Source organism: Tetrao urogallus (assembly GCF_951394365.1).
Source record: "Tetrao urogallus genome assembly, chromosome: 3".
NCBI classification, from domain to species: domain Eukaryota; kingdom Metazoa; phylum Chordata; class Aves; order Galliformes; family Phasianidae; genus Tetrao; species Tetrao urogallus.
This window is the reverse complement of record NC_136815.1, coordinates 29,741,582-29,765,151: the sequence shown is the minus strand read 5'-3', so window position 1 is coordinate 29,765,151 and position 23,570 is coordinate 29,741,582. Positions and strand designations below refer to the sequence as shown.

Below are 23,570 nucleotides of genomic sequence, written 5' to 3'. Positions count from 1 at the left end.
TACTGTGAAGTGTTACTGAGTAGAATTTTTTTTTTTTATGTTTGTAGACATGAAATAGTTTAACTCTTCAGCTGTAATCCTAAAATTCCCAAATACTGTTTTCTGTACTGTGTAGGAAATATAACAGTGGGTTAAAAATGGCACCCTACAAAATCTGCAGGGAATTTGTCCAAGGAACATGATCAATGATACTCTTAAATTTGGGCATAGCAATGTGATAGCAGACATCATTCAAATAAACATTTAAATGCTGTGTATATAGTTATTTCCTCTTCTTGGTTAAGCATAACCTGGAAAGTTTTCCTGTACACGTAATCTTTACTGTAACTATTGTTTAGCAGTGTAAAGAGTAGTTCTCTGTACAGGCTCCCTTGCAAAGCAAGAATATCTGAAATTCTGCCATGCAGCATTTAAAAACATGTGATTAGCAAGCAAAATTCAGCAACCTTATTGCAGAGATTCAAGTGACTTCCTGGGTGGGGTTTGTTTGGGTTTGTATGTGTATGCTAACTGATGAGCAATGCACCTATCCAAAATGTCCACCTTCTGTTCAGAGAAGGAAAATAATTTATTTTCTATGTACCTCAGTGGTTCTGAAAACTGCATACTGCCATTGCATTCTGCATGAAGAAGTTTTAGAGCAGGAAGCCATCTTCTGAGAGCATGTGAGATCCACTGCTGCCATCGCAGCAACACAATACGTGATGGGGAGGGACTGTAAAGAGGAGGGGGAACTCTTGCTTTAGTGTTTATGTTGCTTCAGATCTTTGTTAAGAATGCCTGCACAGCCAGCTCATTGTCACTGTTGAAGAACATGAATAGTTGTAAAAATAGGCATCATAAGGCTAGATAGATGGGAACTGAGGATAGTCCATATTTGTATTGCACTTCCTTACTGTTCGAAACAGAGAGAACAAAATAGCATATGAATCTACAGTCTCTTTACACAAAGCAAGCAAGAGTAGTTTTTTTAGAACCTTTACACCACTTTTTGACAACAAAATGTGTAGAAGGTCACAGGAGATAGGAAGCTTCCTGGATGTACCTGAGTTCATGAAAGAACTAGAGCCAGTATAACTTCTGATAAGGTAATTCCATGAAGCATTCCAAGATTATCAGAAGAGTTGCACTGTATCATAAAAAAAAAAAAAATGCAGGTAGAATATAGCATGCAGAGGCAGTTTTCCAGCTCCTCCCACTGTAGCACGCAAGAGACACGGTTATAGTTAACTTTGGATAATCAACCACTGTAAAACAGAATGGAAAGCTTGTACATTTGAGCAGCTTTTTCACTGTTTTTGCTCTGAATGATGAGGGTCTCGGAACCAATACTAGACATGGAAATGGCAAACTACAGTGAAGTTTTAGATCCTGCGTACACCGCACTGGAGTTTGAAACTATGCAGATTCTGTACAATGGCAATGGTGAGTTCTGCTCCGTGATGCAAAATCATGCCAGTTAGTGGGAAGTGTGAATTTTATTAATGTTTTAAGATGTTAGCAAAATGTTTTATTAATGGCAGATTTGGTGATTGTTTTCAAACCACAGATCATCTCTATCACACTTCACTGTTAACTCTAAGTTAATGACGTTATAATTCTTTAACATTAAGGAAAATAAAAGAGTGGTTATATGTAATAAAATAACTGAACTGTACTGTCATCATTCAGTTAATCAAAGGAAGAAAATGGTGTATTCAGCAGTTGTTTTATTTACTGTAAGACAAATGAATAACTAGTATTGACAGTTGGGACATGAAAGTAAATGTTATATATAGCATTCAGAAGGACACGACAAGATTATCCAGAGGTTTGTGGAAAAAAAAATAGCTACTGCTTCTCGATGCCTAGTTTCTATTTGTGGGACATTTTGTTCATTTAAATGTTAAAATAATCATTCTAAATATGTGTACATATGAATGAGGGTGATTTTTTAAAAATCATGTTGGCTCTCTACAGGCTAATGTTTAGCTGAGGAAAACTACTGGCATAAATTATTGGCTAATGCAGCGTTTTAACTTCAGGTAGATTTTTTTATTATTATTATTATTTTTTTTGTGAGAAATTGTACCAATTGTACCAGTGCTTGGAATAGGAAGCACACAATTTCATTCTGCCATCTTTTTGCATTGAACAAAAATGGGTAGTTTCAGTCTATTAAAGTGAAGAAAAATATCAAGTGAATTAAACTCCCCTAAAGTGTCTTTCCAAATCTTTTGATATATTTGAGAATTAGTTTTAGTTGTATTTCTAATACAGATATAGTATTTATGAAATATTTATGAAATATATTGAAATGCAGAACAAATACTTAGTGATTTGCAGGAAAAATACTAAGCACATTCCATTTCCCATGTCAATGTATTCTTTCAATATAGAATCAAAGTTAATTTTTATTACTGGATTTGAATTTTTATTTGAATTTCTAGTATTACTTTACAACCAGCTCAGTAAACAGAAAAGTAGATTTTATTATTGGTTTAGGAAGAAAAACAGACCTTCACTGCCTAAATGATTTTGAAGCTATCAACAATGATTATGTAAGTTTTAGAGGATTTATCTGATTTTCCTTTTACTATGGATGATTTCATTGGTCATTTGTTTTTTGCTGAATCTCATTTTTTCTGATCTGTTAATGTTACTCAGAATGGGAAAGTTGATTAGGGAGGTTATGCTGTGTTGTGTGTTAGTGATCCAGTTAGTTAAATTATTCACTGTAAATGATTACTTTGACAACTATTTTTTACTAAATTAGTCCTTTTTTTCTTCAGAGTTTTCTTTGTGGTTAGGCTAAGTATTTTCTGATAGAATTAATAAAAAAGGTTGACTTCCATCTACAGTGCTAGGTTGGATCTGAGAGCTGCCTTTCTGAATTTTCAGATGTGTATTTTCAAAACTTCTAAGTTCATTAAAACTATTCAGAGAAATTTAACTATCCACATTCAGACAGGTTGTACAGTTCTGTTGAACAAACTGCAAAATCAAGTCAATTTCCCATTTTCTTTCAGAGTATTACCCAAAGAAAACAAGTATCTCCATATATATGTATGCATATGCATAAACACAGACACAAGAAGATACAAGTCATACTGCTATGAAATATTTCATCATTACATTTAAGTATTTTAATTATTTGGATATGTCCTGATCCAAAATCTCTAAAGTCTGAAGTAAAGCTTTTATACTTTTCAAATGAAGCTACCCTGTAGACTATTTTTTAAAATTTTGGTCATAACAAACCCAATTTTAAAACAGTAAATTCTTCAGGGAACTGAATTCTTACCTTTTTATTTTTATTTGAACATTTTAAAATGTGATTCTAATCAACTATATCTCTGTACAGAAAAAGTTGATGCTAATTCTATTTACATTGTAAATTCCTTAGGGAATAAGCAAAATTTTATTGTATTTTCGCAAGACACATTTCAGATGCCTCTTCTACAATATAAATGATGTTTATCAACATTAACAGTTCTGCTTTTCAACATTTTTACTCTTCATGAACTCGTATTTCTTAATGCAAGCTTGAATATTTAAGTAATGTTAACCTCTTTTCTTTGAATAACTACAAAAGTTTAATGGATACTGAGGTTTTCCTTCCATAAGAACAGAAGCATACTCAGAAAAAGATCTATATTCAGAAAATGTGTCTGTTAAGCCTTGTGATTCAAAGGATAATAAACATAGCTATTCTGATTTTATATGAATTCAGTATTGTTTTCCATGTTCAATGATTAAATGTTAAGCATATTTAGATAATGTTCTCTCACAACTTTTAAGTCAATCTTCCTTTGAAAAAATTGTTCAAGGAAGTAAAACTACTAAGCTATGCTAAGAGGACTCTCTTAGCATTCTTTCCTTAAGTCTATTGTATTTTTTTTTAAATACAATTGATTTTTTCATTGATAGTCAACAGTTACTGCCATTTCTTGTTAGACGTGGTATATGATGTCTTTGCCAGCTATCCATGTAATGTTGCTTTATGCCAAAGTTTCTCCTCTTGTTAGTTAGTATACATATAATTAGACATATATGTATTTAGAATACATGTAATTAGACCTGCAAGACCTTACATTTACTTTATAACCCCTTTCAGTTGGAAACAGTTTGGAATAAAATTATTTGCTGTTGAGAACTTGTTGTCCATAACTATGTATGTTGTTCTTCTCTCTTTTCAGACAGTTCTGGAGAACCTCTCAACATGAATGCTACTGACAGCGGGATCAGCAGTCTCTGTGCAATATGTGGAGACCGAGCAACTGGAAAACATTATGGTGCTTCCAGTTGTGATGGATGCAAAGGATTCTTTAGACGCAGTATACGGAAAAATCATGTTTATACATGCAGGTATTTAAAAAGTTAATCTAGAGGCACTAAATTAGTGAGTGTATGCAAACATTACTTTCAGACATTTTCAGAATTTTCAGACATACATAGGGGTATTTTCAGCTTCTTTTGAAGGAATTCTAAACAGCACTTCAGATGGAGCTTGCAAGGATGTTATGTTCTTATAATGTGGAAAAACATCCCTTTCATTTAAGTCTAATGAATTGGACCACCTATAAACGGCTTCTCTGATATGGAATCTTTGTAGCACTATATATGCTCCTAAAGACAACATATTAAGTTAGCTTTTAACAAAGTAACATATTAAGTTAGCTTTTAAGACCTCATGAGAGTATTCTATTCATTGATGGGTTTTTTTTTACTTGTAGGACTTGCAGACAAAATGCTAAGAATGAAAAGTTACCAACAATTTAATGGGCATCAAGACAGCACTTTTTGAAAGTCTAACTTTAATTATCAAAGCTGGGCTGAATGTTTTAAATGTTTTATATCAGTTGTTTTTTCATTGTTGTTGTTGTTGTTTTTGTTTTTCCTATGAATTAACTTGGTATCACTACCGGAACAAAAAATGTTTATACAAGTATAGATACTCAGGTATCTATCTAGCAGAATAAGAAATCCTTTTACAAATATATCAATGACAAGAGAAAACCCAAGGATAATCTCTGTCCTTTAATTGATGCGGCAGGGAATGTGACCGCAGATGACAAGGAGAAGGCTGAGGTCCTCAACGCCTTCTTTACATCTGCCTTTAATAGTCAGACCAGCTATCTTCAGGGCACTTTGTGCCGTGATGTGGATATCTGGGCTGACATGCAGCGTATCTCCCCGGAGATCGAGGTGGAGATCGAGTTGGCAGGGGTGATCGCTAAGCCGCTCTCGGCTATCTACCAGCGCTCCTGGTTGACTGGAGAGGTTCCAGAGGATTGGAGGCTTGCTGATGTGACTCCCATCTACAAGAAGGGCCGTAAGGAGGATCCGGGGAACTACAGGCAGCCTGACATCAGTGCCAGGGAAGGTCATGGAACAAATCCTCCTGGGAGAGATCACGCAGCTTGTCCACGGGATCAGGCCCAGCCAGCACGGGATCATGAAAGGCAGGTCGTGTTTGACCAACCTCATCTCCTTCTACAACTGGGTGACCAAACTGGTAGATGAGGGAAAGGCAGTTGATGTAGTCTACCTAGACTTCAGCAAAGCCTTTGACATGGTCTGTCACAATATTCTTCTGTGGAAACTGGCTGCCCATGGCTTGGACAGTTTTACCCTCCGTTGGATAAGGAACTGGCTGGAGGGCCGTGCTCAATGGGTAGTGGTCAATGGAGTGAAGTCCAGCTGGAGACCTGTGGTGTCCCCCAGGGGTCGGTACTGGGGCCCATCCTGTTTAATGTCTTCATTGACGACTTAGATGAAGGGATTGAGTGTACCCTGAGTAAGTTTGCAGATGACACCAAGTTGGGAGGTTGTGTCGATCTGCCTGAGGGCAGGGAGGCCCTGCAGAGGGATCTAGATAAGCTGGATCGCTGGGCTGAGATGAATGGGATGAGGTTTAACAAGGCCAAGTGTCGGGTTCTGCGCTTTGGCCACAACAATCCCAGGCAGCGTTACAGGCTTGGGGATGAGTGGTTGGATGATTGTGAAGAGGAAAGGGACCTGGGGGTGTTGGTTGATGCTCGGCTGAACATGAGCCGACAGTGTGCCCAGGTGGCCAAGAGGGCCAACGGCATCCTGGCCTGCGTTAGAAATAGTGTGGCCAGCAGGAGTAGGGAGGTGATCATCCCCCTGTACTCTGCACTGGTGAGGCCGCACCTCGAGTATCATGTTCAGCTTTGGGCCGCTCACTACAAGAAAGACATTGAGGCCCTGGAGTGTGTCCAGAGAAGGGCAACGAAACTGGTGAGGGGTCTGGAGCACAAGTCTTAGGAGGAGCGGCTGAGGGAGCTGGGATTGTTCAGTCTGGAGAAGAGGAGGCTGAGGGGAGACCTCATTGCACTCTACAACTTCCTGAAGGGAGGTTGTGATGCAAAAGGGTCTGGCCTCTTCTCCCAGGCAAATAGTAGGACCCGAGGAAATGGCCAGAAGTTATACCAGAGGAGGTTTAGGTTGGATATTAGGAGAAACTTTTTCTCTCAAAGGGTGGTCAGGCACTGGAATGGCTGCCCAGGGAGGTGGTGGAGTCGCCGTCCCTGGTAGTGTTCAAGAGGCGCCTGGATGAGGAGCTACGAGAGATGGTTTAGTAGCTTGTGGCACTGATAGGAATGGGAGGGTGGTTGGACTGGATGATCTTGTAGGTCGTTTCCAACCTTGTGATTCTGCGATTCTGTGATTCTGTGATTTTATTAGGGAAGTTCTGTTCTGTTAGAGTTTCCACGTGTCCATTGATGTGGTTGATGTCCTTGTATTACTGAAGTGCAATCTTGGTCTTTTATTTATGATTACAAAGAATAATAGAAACACAGAACAGCTAAAGTTGGAAGGGACCTCTAGAGGTTATCTGATCTAACCTCTTTGCTCAAGCAGGGACACCTAGACCAGAGTGCCCACAACCATATCCAGAGAGACAACCCCTGAAAACAAAACAAAACAAAACAAGAAGAAAGAAAATGAAAAAAAAAAATCTTGTATTTTCACTGGAAAGTGTGATTCTTAACTGATTTTTAATTTTGATTTTAAAATTGTTCTCTGCTAAGGCAGTTTCTGTAGAAAAACTAAAATTTATGAGTTTTTTTAAAGACAGATCAAGTGTATAACACATCTTCCCACTTCAGTTGTGCACTGCTCTTTTAGTGACTATTACCCTCCTTGACAGTCTGAACGGCAACCTGTTAACTTTTCTGTGCCTAGCTGCCCAAATTGTCATTCTGCAACTATGTGTACCATGTTTGAGGAATTGCTCTGTGCATACCTGAGTCCTTAAGATGTCAGTTTTAAGCCATGCACAGAATATATTTGTGAGTTTAGACAGATAGATAAAACTGAAAACTTTCTTCATAGCGTTGTTGCTGGAAATGTTGTTTGCTCCACTCTTCCTTAGATACTTAGCATTCTAATTATGGATATATGATCATAGAATGCTTCTAAAATGGTGTAATAAGAGCTGTAGCTGAGTCCGAGTAGAGCTCTGAAGAGGATAGATCTATATATCTAACACATACAAAAAAAAAAAAAAAAAAAGGCAAAAGCAAATGGAGAGGAGGGGATGCCTCATATACATTTTCCTTAGGAACATCTGTGGATGTGCATGAGAGCCAGAAAAACTTTCTTGCAGTGTCACACTCTGTGTGTTTCTGCATCTTTATTGCGGTATTCAGGTTTTTTTTCCTCCTATTTCCTGTTTGATTTCTCACCTATAATGATATTACAGGTAACTGGTTCATTTGTTAGCTCCCAGAAGTAAACTTTGCCAACCAAAGGTACCGGTTTTGCAGGAGTTGGATGGGCTGCTCTGTGCTGGTGACAGTTGACATTTTCATCAAGTATCCTATCCTTCTTCTATTAGTAGCATTTCATCCCAACCCTTTCTGAGTAGGCAGCATTTGCATATCTCACAATAAAGCATAACTCAAAAATATTCCATTCTTGCCCATTGTAATACGTATTTTATACATAGATACACACATGTGCTTGCAAAATAAGGAGGTATGAAATCTCTCAAGACTGACTGACAGGGAAAAAAAACTGCAGAAGAAATTCTGTGGTCATAGACATAATTCTCAGAGCACAAATTAATTAGTTCTCCTCTTCAAAGCCAGAGTGGTGCTTTATTAATGCATTGTATGTTTACCTTATTTTGTCTCTGATAGATTCAGCCGGCAATGTGTTGTTGACAAGGACAAAAGGAATCAGTGCAGATATTGTCGTTTAAAAAAATGTTTTCGAGCAGGAATGAAAAAAGAAGGTAATAGACTCGTTTGTTATTTGACATGCTTGAAGTAATAGAATCTAAGTTTAAAAATTTAATCAAAATTCCAAATTTAATCAAAATTCAAAAAAAAAATTAACAGCAGAATAATTAAATGGAAAATCTGGCAGCTATACTGCCTGCATGATGGAGATTTTTACTGAGGTGAAGTATGTATCATCTAATTTTCAGGTGGGTAAGCAGTTTTAATACTTTGGGCATTATCAAACATGACTGGTTTCAAGTGAATATCAACTGCTTAATCCATGAATCCTGGCACCAAAATTCATTGCTTTCTAAGTGCCATATGCCTGGAAAAAATTCAAAGCACAGAATTTCAGTTCTGATTTATAATTTTTTCCAAATTTCAATCATAAAATGCATGTTTTGCATTGTGTTTCTATACCCTACCTGAGCTACAGGGCTGACTTGCTTATTGTTCCCTTCATTTTAAGTGTTTGAAACTCTTAAGAAAGAAGTGTGAGGTAACTGTGGTAACTGTTAGTGGAGTGTCAACAATCAGGAATATTTCCAATCTCGCTGGGACTTAGTATGTGTACGTGAGATATACTTGTATATATGTGAGAAAAGATGCTTATGCATCTACCTCAAAAAATGTGAAGAAACATGGATCTTCTGGTGATCTTGAGGACATGGAGGGAGAAAGTCAGTAGGAATATCAGAGAATTTTTATACCAAGTTGTTGGGCTTGTTGCTTCACTTTCAGTTATAATGTAGTGGCAAAAGGCATCCTGATCTGGTTCAAATAAGCAGTCAGAGATGATTATTTCATTGCAAAATTTGTGTTTTTTGTGATGCTCTTTGCAACCTGTTTTATTTGGAATATGATATGTCATCTGGAAGGCCAGTCTGCAGTGGAAGTGCATGACTGTCCTGTAACTAGACTGTATCATGATAGTTTTAGTCTAGACATTGCTTTCCTAAAATGAAGGAAGCTGTTTATGCTTTTAAGTATCTGTAGTATCATATTGCTTTGCTTGTATTCGAGTTATAGTATGAGATAACAGGAATTTTTTCCTCGTAAGTACAGACAAACAGTCTAACTAAACAGGTAGTACTGTGCTTGAATGAAATAGGTTTGATATTTTTGTGGAACACAGTTTAGTCTTCTGGAATTTGAACCATTAAAGTCAGTAACATGTTGATTATGTATATGACAGAAAAAAAAAAGGAAGACCTTCATATACATAGCAACCCTAGAACTTCTGCAAAAAGCAACGCTTTGTAGACATTCAAAAATGGGAAATAAAGAACATTTTAGCTAAGAAGGGGCGTCTGGAAGTCATCTGGCCCAGGCCCCTATTTAAAACAGGTAATTCCTAGGTTCAGTCAAGTTGCTAAGATCTCTATCCAGCCAGGTTTAGATAGTCCCGAAGAGAGGGCATTTCTCAGCCTCTGTCAGCAACTTTTTCCACTGCTTAACCGCCCTCACTGTGAAGATTTTCTTTGTAATATCTAACTAGAATGTCTCATTTTGCAGTTAGTGTAGCCTCTATTGCCTTGGCCTTTCGCTACACATGTGAGAAGGATCTGGGTCTACTGAAATTAGACCACCTCCACCTTGGTCCTCTTTTTCCTATAAAATCAAATACTCTGCTTCACCTTGGACATCATGTGGATTACAGCACCATAGCCCTTCACTAGGCCCAGTTTTCCAGTGTTTCTTGCACACTGGGTAGCCCAGTGCACAGTTAGCTAATGTGGACACAGGGCACATTGCTGACTCGTGTTGTAACTGAAAATATATATCCTGTTCAGAATTTTAATCTCATTTACACTATTCTGCCTCTTTCAGTTCCACTACCTATAAGGCTTTCATTTTTCCCCATATCCAAGTCATGTTTATTCAAGGCTTCCCAGCAGTAAAATAATTCAAGAGACTGAACTGTAGATTTCACTGCTCATATGCTGTTATAGACCTCTCTCTACACAATCAGATTATCTCTTATAGCATAAGTGTAGCATGGTTTGTATGATATATTCTTAGCTTGATTCCAGGAAATCACTTTCTTTCCTTCAAGGCAAAGGTGAAAAGGGCTTCAGCTGGTAGAGGCTATACAAGCCCTCTTTGAGCAAATATTCCCCCTTCATTACAGTGTCTGAACAAAGGGTCTACAAAGATAGACAATTCAGTACATCTGAAAGTGTGTATTCCCAAGAAATAATTTGCCTATCATTCCCAAGTGCTCTGCTAGTGACTTTCACTAGTGATTGGCAGAATAGCTTACTATTTTAATATTAGTTACTATTAACATTATTTTAATTAGCTATGTGACAGTAAGCTTCTGAGATTAAAAGTGAGTGTTTTTTCTCCATTTTTTTTTTAAAAGCTATATTTTTTGTCTCAGTTCTTCAGGCATATTTAGCACTTCGTATTTATCACTGCACAACATTTCTTATTGTGACTTTAATAAAAGGCCCATCATTGAATGTCCTTGGCAAAAAGTTACTGCTCCTCAGGAATAAACTATGTGCATTGTTCAGATAAACCCTGAAAACTATTCAGTTATTTATTTATTTATTTACTTTCTTTTTTTATTGAAGCCTTTGGAGCTGCTCACAAAACAGCAAACACATCTTTGGAAATAAAGCTGCTGCTCTTAAAAGATTATGAGATTCCTTGCGCAGTAAAAAATATTTTGATCAGTATAATTCTTTTTTTTTTTTTTTTCCTGGCCTAACCTTGGACATGCTCTAGGTTATAGAAGTATCTGATTGATAGTTTTATTTTTCATTCTTCCTTGAATTCAGAGGTAAGCCTTGTTGCTTCATAAGCCTTGCATGCACTGATTAAGGATTCCCTATTTAAAGTCCTTTCAACTACCTTTTTTTGTCCCCCCATGGGACAAAAGATACCTTCCTGGAACCTTTTTGGTGCTTTTTTGTTCTTTAATTTCTTACTTAGTTAATGTTCTGTAAACTGGCTAGAAATTCGTTGTCGAAGTATGATATTTAAGTCTCAAAATTATTTTACCAGAATATTTAATTCATTTTCCATTGCTGTATCAAGGTTTCTTGCAGGAAACTACCTCTCACTCAGACATTTTTCATGATGCTGTACCTCTTGACCCATTCAGCAGTACTGAGATGTCCATTTCTGTCACTATCAGAAAGGTTCATTTATTGAAGTTCAGTTTCTAGCTACAGTTGGTTGTATTAAGTTTTATAGGCAAACATCATAATGTGGATAAGGACCATGAACATGTACTGTCATTCTTTCTCATTAGTTAGAGCTGAAAGCACAAAGTTTTTTGAATGCCATTCTTCTTATAATTATCTAGTAAGCCTCTGTAATGATATTGTGTGGCAATTTTTACAAGTCAATAAATGAGACAATTATTCTCTTCCAGCTGTACAAAATGAACGGGACAGGATAAGTACAAGAAGAAATACTTTTGATGGCTGCAACATTCCCTCTATTAGCACATTGTCACAAGCTGAGACACTTTCCCGTCAGGTACTGATATCTTCCATAAATTTCTTTAATAGACTTCAAGAAAATATTTTCTGTGGTTAAATACTTTCAGATTCTCATTGTATTCAATGTAATTTTAAATATTACTTTCTTCCTACTTCTAAAATATACCCAGTTTCCTCTTTCCAATAAAGAATCAGCAACAGAATTCATTCTTAAAGCAAAGTCAATATAAAATTTCTACTTTGTCCTGGACAATATGTCCTAGGCGCCTTTCTTAATAAAGCTTTATGGTTCTTACTGCTTTTAAATCAGTTGCTGTCTCAGGCAGCTGGTGGCACCTATCTATTCTTGAGGCTTGCTTTCATATGAAACATTAGTGAAAAAATTGTCGAAACCCATTAAATTTCTAATGGGTGTGGACACTCATTTCCTTACATTCTTTTGAAAATCCCATTTTCAGTATCCTTAGGTATTATAAATAAGGCAAACAGAAGTGTTCCAACTGCAAACTCTTTTCTCAGCTTTCTTTTAAATTTTCTTTGTCTCATCTGAACTTCATTTTCTTTTTTTTCTTCTTTTTTTTCCTATTCAATCAATTGCTGAATGGAACAGTCTCCAGCCCTTTTCTGCAACTGAGATAAATCATGGTCATTGATTCTGCATTCTTGCACCTCTTGCTAACTTAGAATTTAACTGCCACCTTTATGATTTCATGTTGACTGATTTATACATCCCCAAATGTTTTGTAATCTCATCCTTTATCAGCATCTCTCTTAGAGTGGAACTGTCTGTAGAGAATTGATGCAGGAATTGCTGGGTGATAGTCTTTGGCAGATATTGCATGTCTGGGCAGATGAACATAATGGACCTTCCTACCTTTCATAGCTATGCAGTATGAAAACTATACCTATTTTACCTCCTTAGTAATTCTTTGAACTTGCTTATTATGCTTTTTAGTATGTGCATGTGTGTGTCAGTCCCTTAATCATTTCCAACTGACTCATGCAGTTCAGGAATAAGAGCTTTCTTAAAGAGAATCACATCCTCAGTCTTTTCTGCCACTAAGTTCTTGTCAGCTGGTAGATTCCTGTCCTAAAACACCTCCTTGTGAATTCACACAAAAATTTATTATTCTTATTGTTTGATACGGTGTAGTAAAAGAGAATTGTTTCCAATATGCCAAACCTTAAAGGCCAAGAGGTTATTTTAATGTGATGGAAAAGCCAGGTTCTGGAGGTCCTTGTTTTTGCCTCAGTTGAATGGGCCTGTAATAGTTCAGTCCTGAGAAGGGATTTCAAGAGTTTGTTAGTGTCATACATCATACACTGGAATCATAGCAAGTCTTGGGCTGGAAGGTCCTTTAAAGACCATCTAGTTACAATTCCCCTACTCTGGAAAGAGTTGCCACCCACCCGATCAAGGACCCTGGCCTTGGTCACCTTCAGGGATGGGGCTTCCACAGCTTCACTGGACAACCTGTTGCACAGCCATACCATGCTTAAATAATTTCCTCCTAACATTTAACCTAAATCTCACTTCTTTTAGTTTAAAACTGTTCCCCATAGTCCTGTCACACTCAGACTGTGTGAAAAATTGGTCTCCCTCCTGTTAATAAACTCCCTTTAAGTACTGGAAGGCCACAGTGAAGTCTCCCTGGACAAGCCCAGCTCCCTCAGTCTTTCTCCGTAAGAGAGGTGCTCCAGCCCTCTCATCATCCTCATGGCTCTCCTCTGGACTCTCAACAGCTCCACATCTTTCTTGTGCTAGGTGCCTCATGCTTGGATGTAGTACTCCCAATGGGGACTCATGAGGGTGGACAATCACTTTTCTTGCCCTGCTGGCCACCCCTACTTTGATGCAGCCCAGGATACTGCTGGCTTTCTGGGCTATAAGTGCACACTGCTTGCTTGTGTAAAACTTTTTGTCTACCACAACCCCCAAGTCCAATACTTGGTCAAGTATTTGAGCTTTGAAAATGAGGAAGAAGGTGTCATTCTTTCATTTTTTAGATTTCATATTAAAATGGGAAAAATGATCTATTTCATCCCCGAGGATTGTTTGTGAGGATAAATCGTGCAATTCTCCCACAGATTGAAGGTCTTGGATTGCATAAATGTGTAAGGAAGATGCTTTACTCTCAATAAAGATATGTCACTGACATTCCTCAGGATTATAGGCATGTAGTGTTATGTTGTTTTGTTCATCAAGCTGGTGACACCCATATTTCAACCCAGAGGAGCAATGGAGAAAGAGGAAAGTTGTCTTTTTTATTTCTTTGTTAAGACATGCAGTCCTAGGCGTTCATAATGAATCCCCTACAGAGGTTCACCAAGTAATTTCAGGACTCAGTCCATAATCTTGTAGTTTATCAAGTTGTATAGCAAAAGATATTAAAGGATGAAGTGTGTTTCAAGTTCATGAGTCATTATGTGTAATGATTAAAGAACCTGCATGTTCTTTTCCCTCTTGAACTAACTCCTAGTTGGTGAATGGTGATATATCTGTTTTTCTGATAGATCAGAGAGCCTCCTGCTATGAGAATTTTCTTCCCAGTGTAGGTATTTTTGACAATCAAGACTTTTCTGGAAAGAATGAAATACATTGAATTTCATTATTCTCTTTCTGTTTTTTGTTTCTTTCTAGACTAAATTATTCTACTAGATCCTGCCTACCTAAACAATACTCAGTATTTTTTTTCAACTTTGTTTTTGTAGAACAGATGCCAGAAATAGACTCGTGTTTACAGGAAGGATTTCACAAATGGTCTGCCTGCAAAGAGACAATATCTCTACCTCTTTTCCTACATCACTGCCTTTGAATTATCTCTGAGGACTTTATTTTAATCTCATTGACTGCTGTATTCTCCCGAGAACTGACATTCAGATGGTTAACTGCCATTACTATCTAAGCTGTTTTCAGTGTTTTAGGCTACTGAATTATGTAGGAAGTGCTGTGCTTTAGTTCAGAAGTGCGACTCCCTTTGACCATCTAAGGATAATGGGATTTCACCATGGGTCCCAATGGGTGATTAAACACAGATCTGAGAATGAGGAGGATATGGCAGAAGTCAACCTAAATAAGATCCACAATCCTGAAATTTGTAACTGCAAAAAAATCAAACAGTTCATTGTTATTTATTTTTTTTTAGGGATTGAAGTGGGGAAATAGCAGAGGGGTTACAGGAGTAATCAAATCTCAAGATTTAAATATCCTTTCTTAAGTAAAATGTAAAGTGAAACTGTTTCAATGGTCTCATACATTACTTTGTTCTGTCCCTATTTTAACTTAAGAAGTTAGTAACACTTTTCACTGGAAGAATTTGCTACCCATTTTCTCTTTCTTTCTTTGCCTTTCATTTTATTGCATATAAACTCTTTCTTTTTTCTAAAAAGAGATAAATTACAACAATTTTAAAGGAAAAAAAATGAAAACCTCAACCTAAACAAAACAAAACCCTCCTGTTTACAGACAGTGGAGGCTTTAGAATTTTTACAAGTAGTATTTTGAAGGGAGGAGATATTGTACCATGATATGAATAGCGGTAATAAATGTGAAATTAAGTTTTATAATTTTTGTGCAGACTGTCCTGTCTGTATTCTCTATATAGTCAAGGAATTGCTTAAGAGTATGTGATAACTGCTGTCATTCTTTTTTTTTTTTTTTTTTTTAGTTTGCTTTGAAAATGCAACTATATGAAATTCAACATTATTAATTTTTTTCTTTCAATATGTCCAGATCTCAATCTCCAGTCCTGGTGCAAGCACTGACATAAATGCTAAGAAAATTGCTGGTATTAGTGATGTCTGTGAATCTATGAAGCAGCAACTTTTGGTCCTGGTGGAATGGGCTAAATATATTCCTGGCTTCTGTGAATTACCACTGGATGACCAGGTACAAGAAAAGACCAAAGGGAGAACATTGTAACTGTCTTTTTCTTTCTGTAACATTTTAATTATATGAGAAAACAATAATGCAGTGTCTGATCAAATACAGCTTGATACTACATGCCTGATATTAAAATTTTTTTTTTTCTTTTTTTAAATTTTGAAGTAACACCACCATGGGAAAATAGAAGGATATGATATGGCTCTAGCCTGCTAAAAGAAAGAATCACTTCTTTAGCAAACTAGTAATCATTTAGTGTTTTGTGCTTTCTTTTGGAAAGCATAAATACCAAGATGAATGCAGAAATGAAAAAAATATTGTAAAAAATCATGATTTTTTCTGATCTTCCAAAGTATTTATTTTATGTCCATCTTTCATTGTAATATAGTTTAAGGCCGCCTGTTATTTAATTTAAAGCAGATTTTCTCTGCTTTCAAAAAATAAAAGCCATAAGAATCTTGAGCAAATGCCAAACACGTGCTGATGTCACTCTGTAGCAAGTAATATTTCATATGATATAATGTACTCAAATTATATTGTAAATAACAAAAGTGTAGAGAAAAAAAATCATCAAAACGTGAAGGGTTCTTCAGGGTCTTCATTACAGAGGTCTGTCTTATCATCTCATTTGTAATGCAGCTAATGTTTAGTGATTTTCAAAGCCAACCATGTTGGCACACATAGAATAAGTGTCTTCACATTGTGGTAGGCTTGTGGTCTTGTCACCAACTTCCTGGATAGAAGATTAATTCATGGCTCGGGATCTCAGTGATGTCTGATTTAGCTTGAAAATTACTTTGAGAAGTGAAATTGAGCAATTCCTCTTTTTTTTTTTTTTTTTTCTCTTTAGTCTTTCAGTTTTTAACAAAGTTTCATTAAGAAGATTAGATAATTTGGTTTAAAATTAAAACTGAGTCCTTTTATATGCTTTCTCAGAAATACGGAGTTGGTTCAGACACAGGGGATAAGCCCCCACATTAGTACTTTGCTATGTGTGCAGACCCATGGAATATTATATATATGCACAACCTAAACAGACAAGTTAAAAATCTGTAAAAGAAAGAGAAATGTAGTGTTAGATCTTTAAATACAGTGTTCTACAAAATCACTGGAAGCAAGCAAAAAACAAGTTGCTAAGATGACATGAAAATATGGAAAGGATCAGATGTCAGTAAGAAGTTACTGTCTTTACTTAAATGAAAAAAGTCATCAGTACAGATAGATAAGTTAAGGCTGAGAATGCGCTACTTGAAGAGTGCATATTTGGGAAATATTCCTGAACTTTGAATACCTTCGAAAATTAATGACAAAGGTATTAGGAGTTAAAATAAATGTCAATTTACTTATTTATTTATTTATTTATTTATTTATTATTTTTGTGATAACTTCTTTTTAATGTGCATTGTGTGTTTATTTATCACATTAATCATCTGGTTTGTGACAAATAATTCCTGATCTTGGAATCAGACTGTGGAACAGCCAATCTGGATGAGTCAACTCTACTGAGATACATTAAGTATTCCTAGGTTTACATCACCCATAAAGAATGGGCTTGGCTTCATAAGGAAATGCTTGCACAGAGAGAAATGTTGTGAGTTAACAGAGGTCAGTGCTGAAGCTTCAAGGAGATTTTAAAAGGGAAAGTAAATAGGTGACAAAGAGTAAACTAATGATCACATTTTGTACCACCTTCCTGCTAGGAATCAAGTTTCTTCATTGTTTACTGTAGTGTATATTTTAGCATATCTGTGTTAGGGAAAAAGCTCTTTTATGTAACGCATACAATTTTGATGACAAAAATCAAGGAATGACAATGAAGAATTTACTATTATGGTTCATTCCAGCCCACTGGAGTCTTTGACACCAACCTAAAATTTTAGAGCAAAATTTGTTAATGAAATAAAGGCAAGGAAATAAATAGAAGAACTGTACTGACTTAGAAGTATTTTGTAGAATTATATGTTCAAGATCATCCCCAACTGCTAGAAGTGACAAGGAATGATAATTTCATTATAATATTATAATTATAAATTATAAATACAGTGTTATACAGTGGAAGGTTTTTATATTTATTTGACATTTTACCGTATGACCTTACAGTACATGTAGCTAAAAGTACTCATGTTAATGTGCATGGTAATTCATTTTGCCCTTTCTTGGAAGTTACTGCTTTATTTTCTAATGACTCTGCTATTTTTTTTAAGGTTGCACTGCTGAGAGCACATGCTGGGGAACACCTGTTGCTTGGAGCAGCAAAACGGTCCATGGTGTATAAGGACATTTTACTTTTAGGTAAATATTGGTTTTATTTCAATTAATAATGATGATGATATAGTACACTAGCAACCACATAGTCATTTAAGTGGGACAACTGTTGTGACATAATCAAAGCAATGCATGCTGTAAATGCTAAATAGCTATTAAAGGTATAATGTCATCTGCCCTGTTCCAGCAAAAGCAGAATACCAGAAGCCACAATTTAGAGATTTCCTAGCAAGTGATTTCCTTACATTAGCATCATTTTTTTATCTTTATCCCATACAAAAAAAAAAAAAAGAGAAAAAAAAAGAGAACTAAACAACACAATAACAACAAAAACCACCACCAGTACCAAAATCACATAAGAAATCTTCATTTAAGAGGAGAGATTAATTTAATAATTTCAGTCTCATGAAAACCATTTACCTGGTTCTTTCCTAAAAGCTCTTCAGAAATTATCACAGAAGATCCTATAGGCTATGAAAGTGGACGGACTGTTCCCGGCAGTTGTCTTTCCCAACATCTTTTTCACTGCTGTTTTGACAGCTGCCGTGTGTCACCATGCAAGGAGCAATCCTGTTTTTCCCTGTCATGTTGGATGTAGATACCTACATGTACAGAACAGTGTGATTGTTGCATGTGTAACAAATCATGAAACAAGCATATGCTTGACCATAACCTTTGCTGGGTTTTATAGAGAGACCAGAGCTGTTAGCAAAGAGAACATTGTCACACTGTAGGAGCAAGTCTTCCCTTCTGTCACACAACAGAGGCACAGTCATATGATGAAATATGTGCCTGTGTGCATAATGGCATGATGAAACATTTGTTAGCAATCTTTGACACAGCAATTTGCAAGTCTAAAGTGCACCCTACCAAAAATGTCCTCATTTAATATGTTCAATTCTTTAGCCGTTTTGTAAGAAAGTGTTAAAGTCTTATTTGGACAGCTGAAGCGAGTCAATACTATGCAGAATATCAACTCAAACTAGTTTATTCATCAGTGTTGTGGTACAGAGGAGTTTTCTGCTACTTCTTTGGGTTAGCCTTTCCATAGCTGTGATTCAGTTTGAATTTTCTTTCACACGCACCATAAGGACAGAAAGGGCTTACTCTGAAGATATTACTGGCATCAGCAATATTTTCAAATTAGAAACTATATAGATGACTTTTTTAGTCTAGTACTTTCTCTAGCTGTCACTTTACTGACAAAATTAACATAAATAATACAATTTTATCAGGATTATTAAATAATAAGGACAAATAATGAGAAAATAATAAGCAGAAAATTGTAGTCAGCATTACCACAATCAGCATACATACTGAAGGAAGAAACAGTTTGAGGCTATGCTTATTTCTGATACTTCAAGGTAGATATCTGTATAGTTTATGAGGCATTTTGGCATGGATCTCTTGTGATATGTTCATCAACTCTTCTTTCCAAAATGACTTTGTGGCTTCTGGAAGCTCTGTGGTCTTCCCACTGTTCTCACCACTTATGTTAGATGCTTTCTTGTACAGTAATTAAGATATTAAGATGGTGACTTACCCAAAATGGAAATTTAAAATGAAAAGAAGAGGCAAAATTGATTATTTACTGAAAGTTTTCTGATGCTTCTACATTTTGTTGGGAATAACAAGAGAATTTGTTGGATAATGAAGCATTCCTGTTGTCTTCTCTGAAAAAAGGGTTTTTGTCCACTGAAAAATCTGATTATTCATCTTGGGATATAATGGGCAGAGAAAAAAAGTTAGATCTGTTTAGTGGTGTCTTTATCTTTTGTGTAAAGGCTTGCTTATTCCATGCTTGTGCATTCAAATGTCCATCTCAGTTGCGTGGACTAGTAAGTAACTACACATGATGGCATATTTACCCGCACAGTTTATTCACTAGATGAGAGCTTTAATTGGTACGTATGACTTTATTTGCATCATTAAATTTTTGTATGCTATAAAGGAGAGCTATTGAATGAAAAAATACTATTTTGATTAAGCAAAATAAAATATATTTTTGAAAATCATTTTCATCATGTAGTATATTGCATCTAAATCTTTATATCAGTCTACATGTTGGTATTCTTTCTTTCCAAGGTAACAACTATATAATCCATCGCAACAGCACTGAAGTGGAGATCAGCCGAGTGGCAAATCGAATCCTAGATGAACTAGTTCGACCCTTCCAGGAAATTCAGATAGATGACAATGAGTATGCTTGCTTGAAAGCCATTGTGTTTTTTGATCCAGGTACATTCCTGAAAATATATATCAGAATTATTGTTAATTATTGATTTTGTTCAGATTACATTGTAAGTGATTTTTGTTGGTATAGCATGTGCTCATGATATCTAGCTGGAAGGAAAAGAACGAAATGAAAAAAAAAAAGTAAGACACTCCAACCAAATAAAAATTTACCTTGATTGTATGCTTTTGTCATTTTTCAGATGCTAAAGGCCTGAGTAATCCAATGAAGATTAAGAACATGCGGTACCAAGTCCAAATCAGTTTAGAGGATTATATCAATGACCGTCAGTATGACTCCCGAGGAAGATTTGGAGAGCTTTTGCTTTTACTGCCTACACTCCAGAGTATCACTTGGCAAATGATTGAGCAAATACAACTGGTTAAACTATTTGGAATTGTTAAAATTGACAGTTTGCTTCAGGAAATGTTACTGGGAGGTAAATTAACAACATCTTAAACTTACCATGCTGTATTCTGTTGAATTTAGCACACTGAGATGCTGAGGGAATCATGATGTAAGCAAGCACTTTGACCAGTACCACACTAACGGAGCTTCCAGTCATATAATCGTTAGCTAAATGCTTGTTCTGTCTGCTCGTCTTGTTCCCTCAGTCCTACAGCCTCAGACTGTGCTTTGTACTTCTTAGTCTTTTCTGGATTTTTAGACACAGAATTCCCGTGACAGATTATAGAATTCTTACAAATATTTCAAGAAGTCCGCTGTTAATGCAGTCAAAACAGTGCAAATAAATACAGTGCTTAATGTGGTTGAAATCTGGTTAAATTGTTTAATGAATACCCAGAGGCAATTATTCAAATTGCCAATCAAAATATTTGCTCTGCAGAAATGTAATTATTGCAGTATAAATTGCTGGCAACAATCTGCTCTTCTAAACTGATATACGCTCATGTTATTTTTGCAGGTACTTCTAATGATACCAGTCATTTACATCATCCAGTACATCCTCACTTAGCCCAAGATCCATTAACTGGCCAAACCATCCTCATAAGTTCAATGTCTGCTCCTGTACATGCAGAACAGATTTGTAAGTAATTTCAAGTTAGCCTTCCATCATAACATTTCAGTCTTACAGTTTAACATATTAATTAAAATGGTGGCCTGTCAGTGCTTATAGAGTTATTTCATAAAGAATGAAATAATTGTGCATTAAAAACATGTTTGTTAACATGTGATAACTAAGAGTCTTTGACTTGAATTTAATCTAATTTTAACAATTTAGCACCATTCTGATACATCGTTGGTTTTATGTGCACAATTTCCGATGAACTGAAATCTGCAATAACGTAGAAGAACTGTATTTGGGGTCAGTAGTATGTATATATGTGTGCAGAATTGTACAGAATATAAAAAAGTGCAATTCTTTCTGAATTCTTTTTCAGCAACACCAGAGACTCCATTACCTTCTCCTCCTCAAGGCTCTGGACAAGAATACAAAATGTCTTCAAATCAGGCTTCAGTAATTGCACAGCAGTCTATTTTGAAACAAAAATCATTGTGATAATATTTCTTGGTCTTGCTCTTCCTACCTTCCTTACTTCCCCCATTCTTTCCCTTCAGTTCTCCCTCCTTCCATTCCTCCTTCCTTTTTATGCACTAGATAATTTGGTAGGAAACTTGCACATTTAAAATCTCAGGATGATAAAGGAGTTTATTTCCCCAGCAGCCACTACTGTGGGTGTTTCTTGAGACCCTTTATGATTTGGAAGGTAATACTCAATGTTCTGACTGCTATGCAGACTGTAACTCTGGACACTACAGTCTGATAAAAATGTATAAAGGTTGATGTTATTTTTAGATCTCTTAAATGCACAGATTCTTTTTTTTTTTTAATTTTCTGTTTTAGTTGTCATCTTTATATTATTGTTTTAGTTGTGTACATAACTTTTTTTTTCGTTGTGACTGAACTGTCTAGGGATTGTTTACCTGTGAATTGTAGGCATGAAAAAGTGCATTAGTCAAACCAAAGCCAAGATTCCAAAAACAAAGCACATATAATGAATAAAAACGAGGAAATACTGAATGGATAGAAGTATTCAGTACGTTTTCAAAAATACTGATTTGAGAGAAGCATCTCTTTCAAGAAAAATTTCAACAAAAGAGTTGAATCCTCCATGCAGCAAATTTGTATGAATCAGAGGGAGGGCTTGCCATGTGCGAAGATGTTTGAGAACTCTTTGAAATCTACATACACAGTAATGTCTATATTACTCAATGAGACAGTACCTAGGCATGGATGTATAGACACCAGAGTGCTATCATTTATATTACTAAAGAGTTAAAAAGGGGTCTGAATTTTTTATGGTCAGGACTGTTTCTCTCCCAGACAATTTCTCAGGGCATTTTGGGAATTAGGCCTGTCTAGGGGCACTTTTTGCTGTGCACTTGCAATATTGCCATTTTTCTTTACAGTGAATAACTGTAGAAACATGTCCAGGCCATGTCAGTTGACCTCAAGACTGGAGTATATAGACTTTGTACTGTTTAACTTACTAATGTAAATGTAGCCATTGTGTTATTTGTCTGACTGTCTGGTGAGTGCATGGCAATCACTCTAAACTTTACCTACAGAATAACTGTATCAGAGCTGCTCTGAAAGTAATGCCTCCTATTTTATTATGCTGTATCACAACAGCAGAGGTGGATGTTGGTAGTATGGCAGTAGAGATCAAACCTTACCACCAATAATCCATTGTGTTTTGATGCCATGTGATGGATATCAGTGGAGAGGCAGTCTGATATGTCTGACATAGAAGCGTGTGTGAAGCAAAAGTATGGAATTGAATTCCTTCATGTGGAAAAAATAGCACTTATTGACATTCATCAACACTTGCTTAATGTTTATGGAAGCCAAACAGTGGTTTTGAATGCAGGGATGCAATGTGTGCATTTCAGCACTGGTGAAAGCAGTGACAGTTTTCTGGACCACCTGATGTCACTACTATGAGCCTGAGTCAAAATGACAGTCCATGGAGTAGACACATGAAATTCTTTACAGAAGAAAAAGTTCAAGATTCAGCCTTCAGCAGGAAAGGTGATGTGCACTATCTTTTGGGACAAAAACGGGGTGATTCTTCTGGATTTCCTGGAACCTGGACAAACCATCAACTCTGACAGCTACATCATGAGACTGACTAAGTCGAAGGTTCAAACTTCCAGAGTCAGACCACAGAAGAAGACAGCCTTTCTCCTGCAACACAGTGCCAGGCCCTTTACCAGTTTGAACATCATGGAAAACATAACCAATCTGGGCAGCACTGTCATATCACACCCACCATATAGTCTAGATTTGGTGACTTTTGACTTCCATCTATTTGGGCTGATGAAAGATGGACTACATAGCCAACATTTTTCTATCAACAGTGTCAAGAAACTCTGAAACAGTGGATTACCTCCAGTGGTGCATATATTTACAGGTGTGGCATGCAGGCTCATGTTCATCACTGGCAAAAATGCATAGCGAAAGCTGGTGACTGTTG

General features: G+C 36.3%; 1 protein-coding gene across 1 annotated transcript; it reads left to right on the top strand.

The window, feature by feature from the left end:
- Window positions 1-1,307: 1,307 nt before the first annotated feature.
- Window positions 1,308-23,205, top strand: HNF4G (hepatocyte nuclear factor 4 gamma; the record flags this gene model as incomplete). Its single annotated transcript, XM_079534008.1, has 11 exons — window positions 1,308-1,425; window positions 4,179-4,347; window positions 8,151-8,245; window positions 11,620-11,726; window positions 15,423-15,578; window positions 17,777-17,864; window positions 19,923-20,075; window positions 20,273-20,509; window positions 20,996-21,118; window positions 21,474-21,550; window positions 23,152-23,205. The coding sequence occupies 11 exons, from the start codon at window positions 1,308-1,310 to the stop codon at window positions 23,203-23,205; spliced, it is 1,377 nt and encodes a 458-aa protein (XP_079390134.1).
- Between the last annotated feature and the right edge of the window lie 365 nt (window positions 23,206-23,570).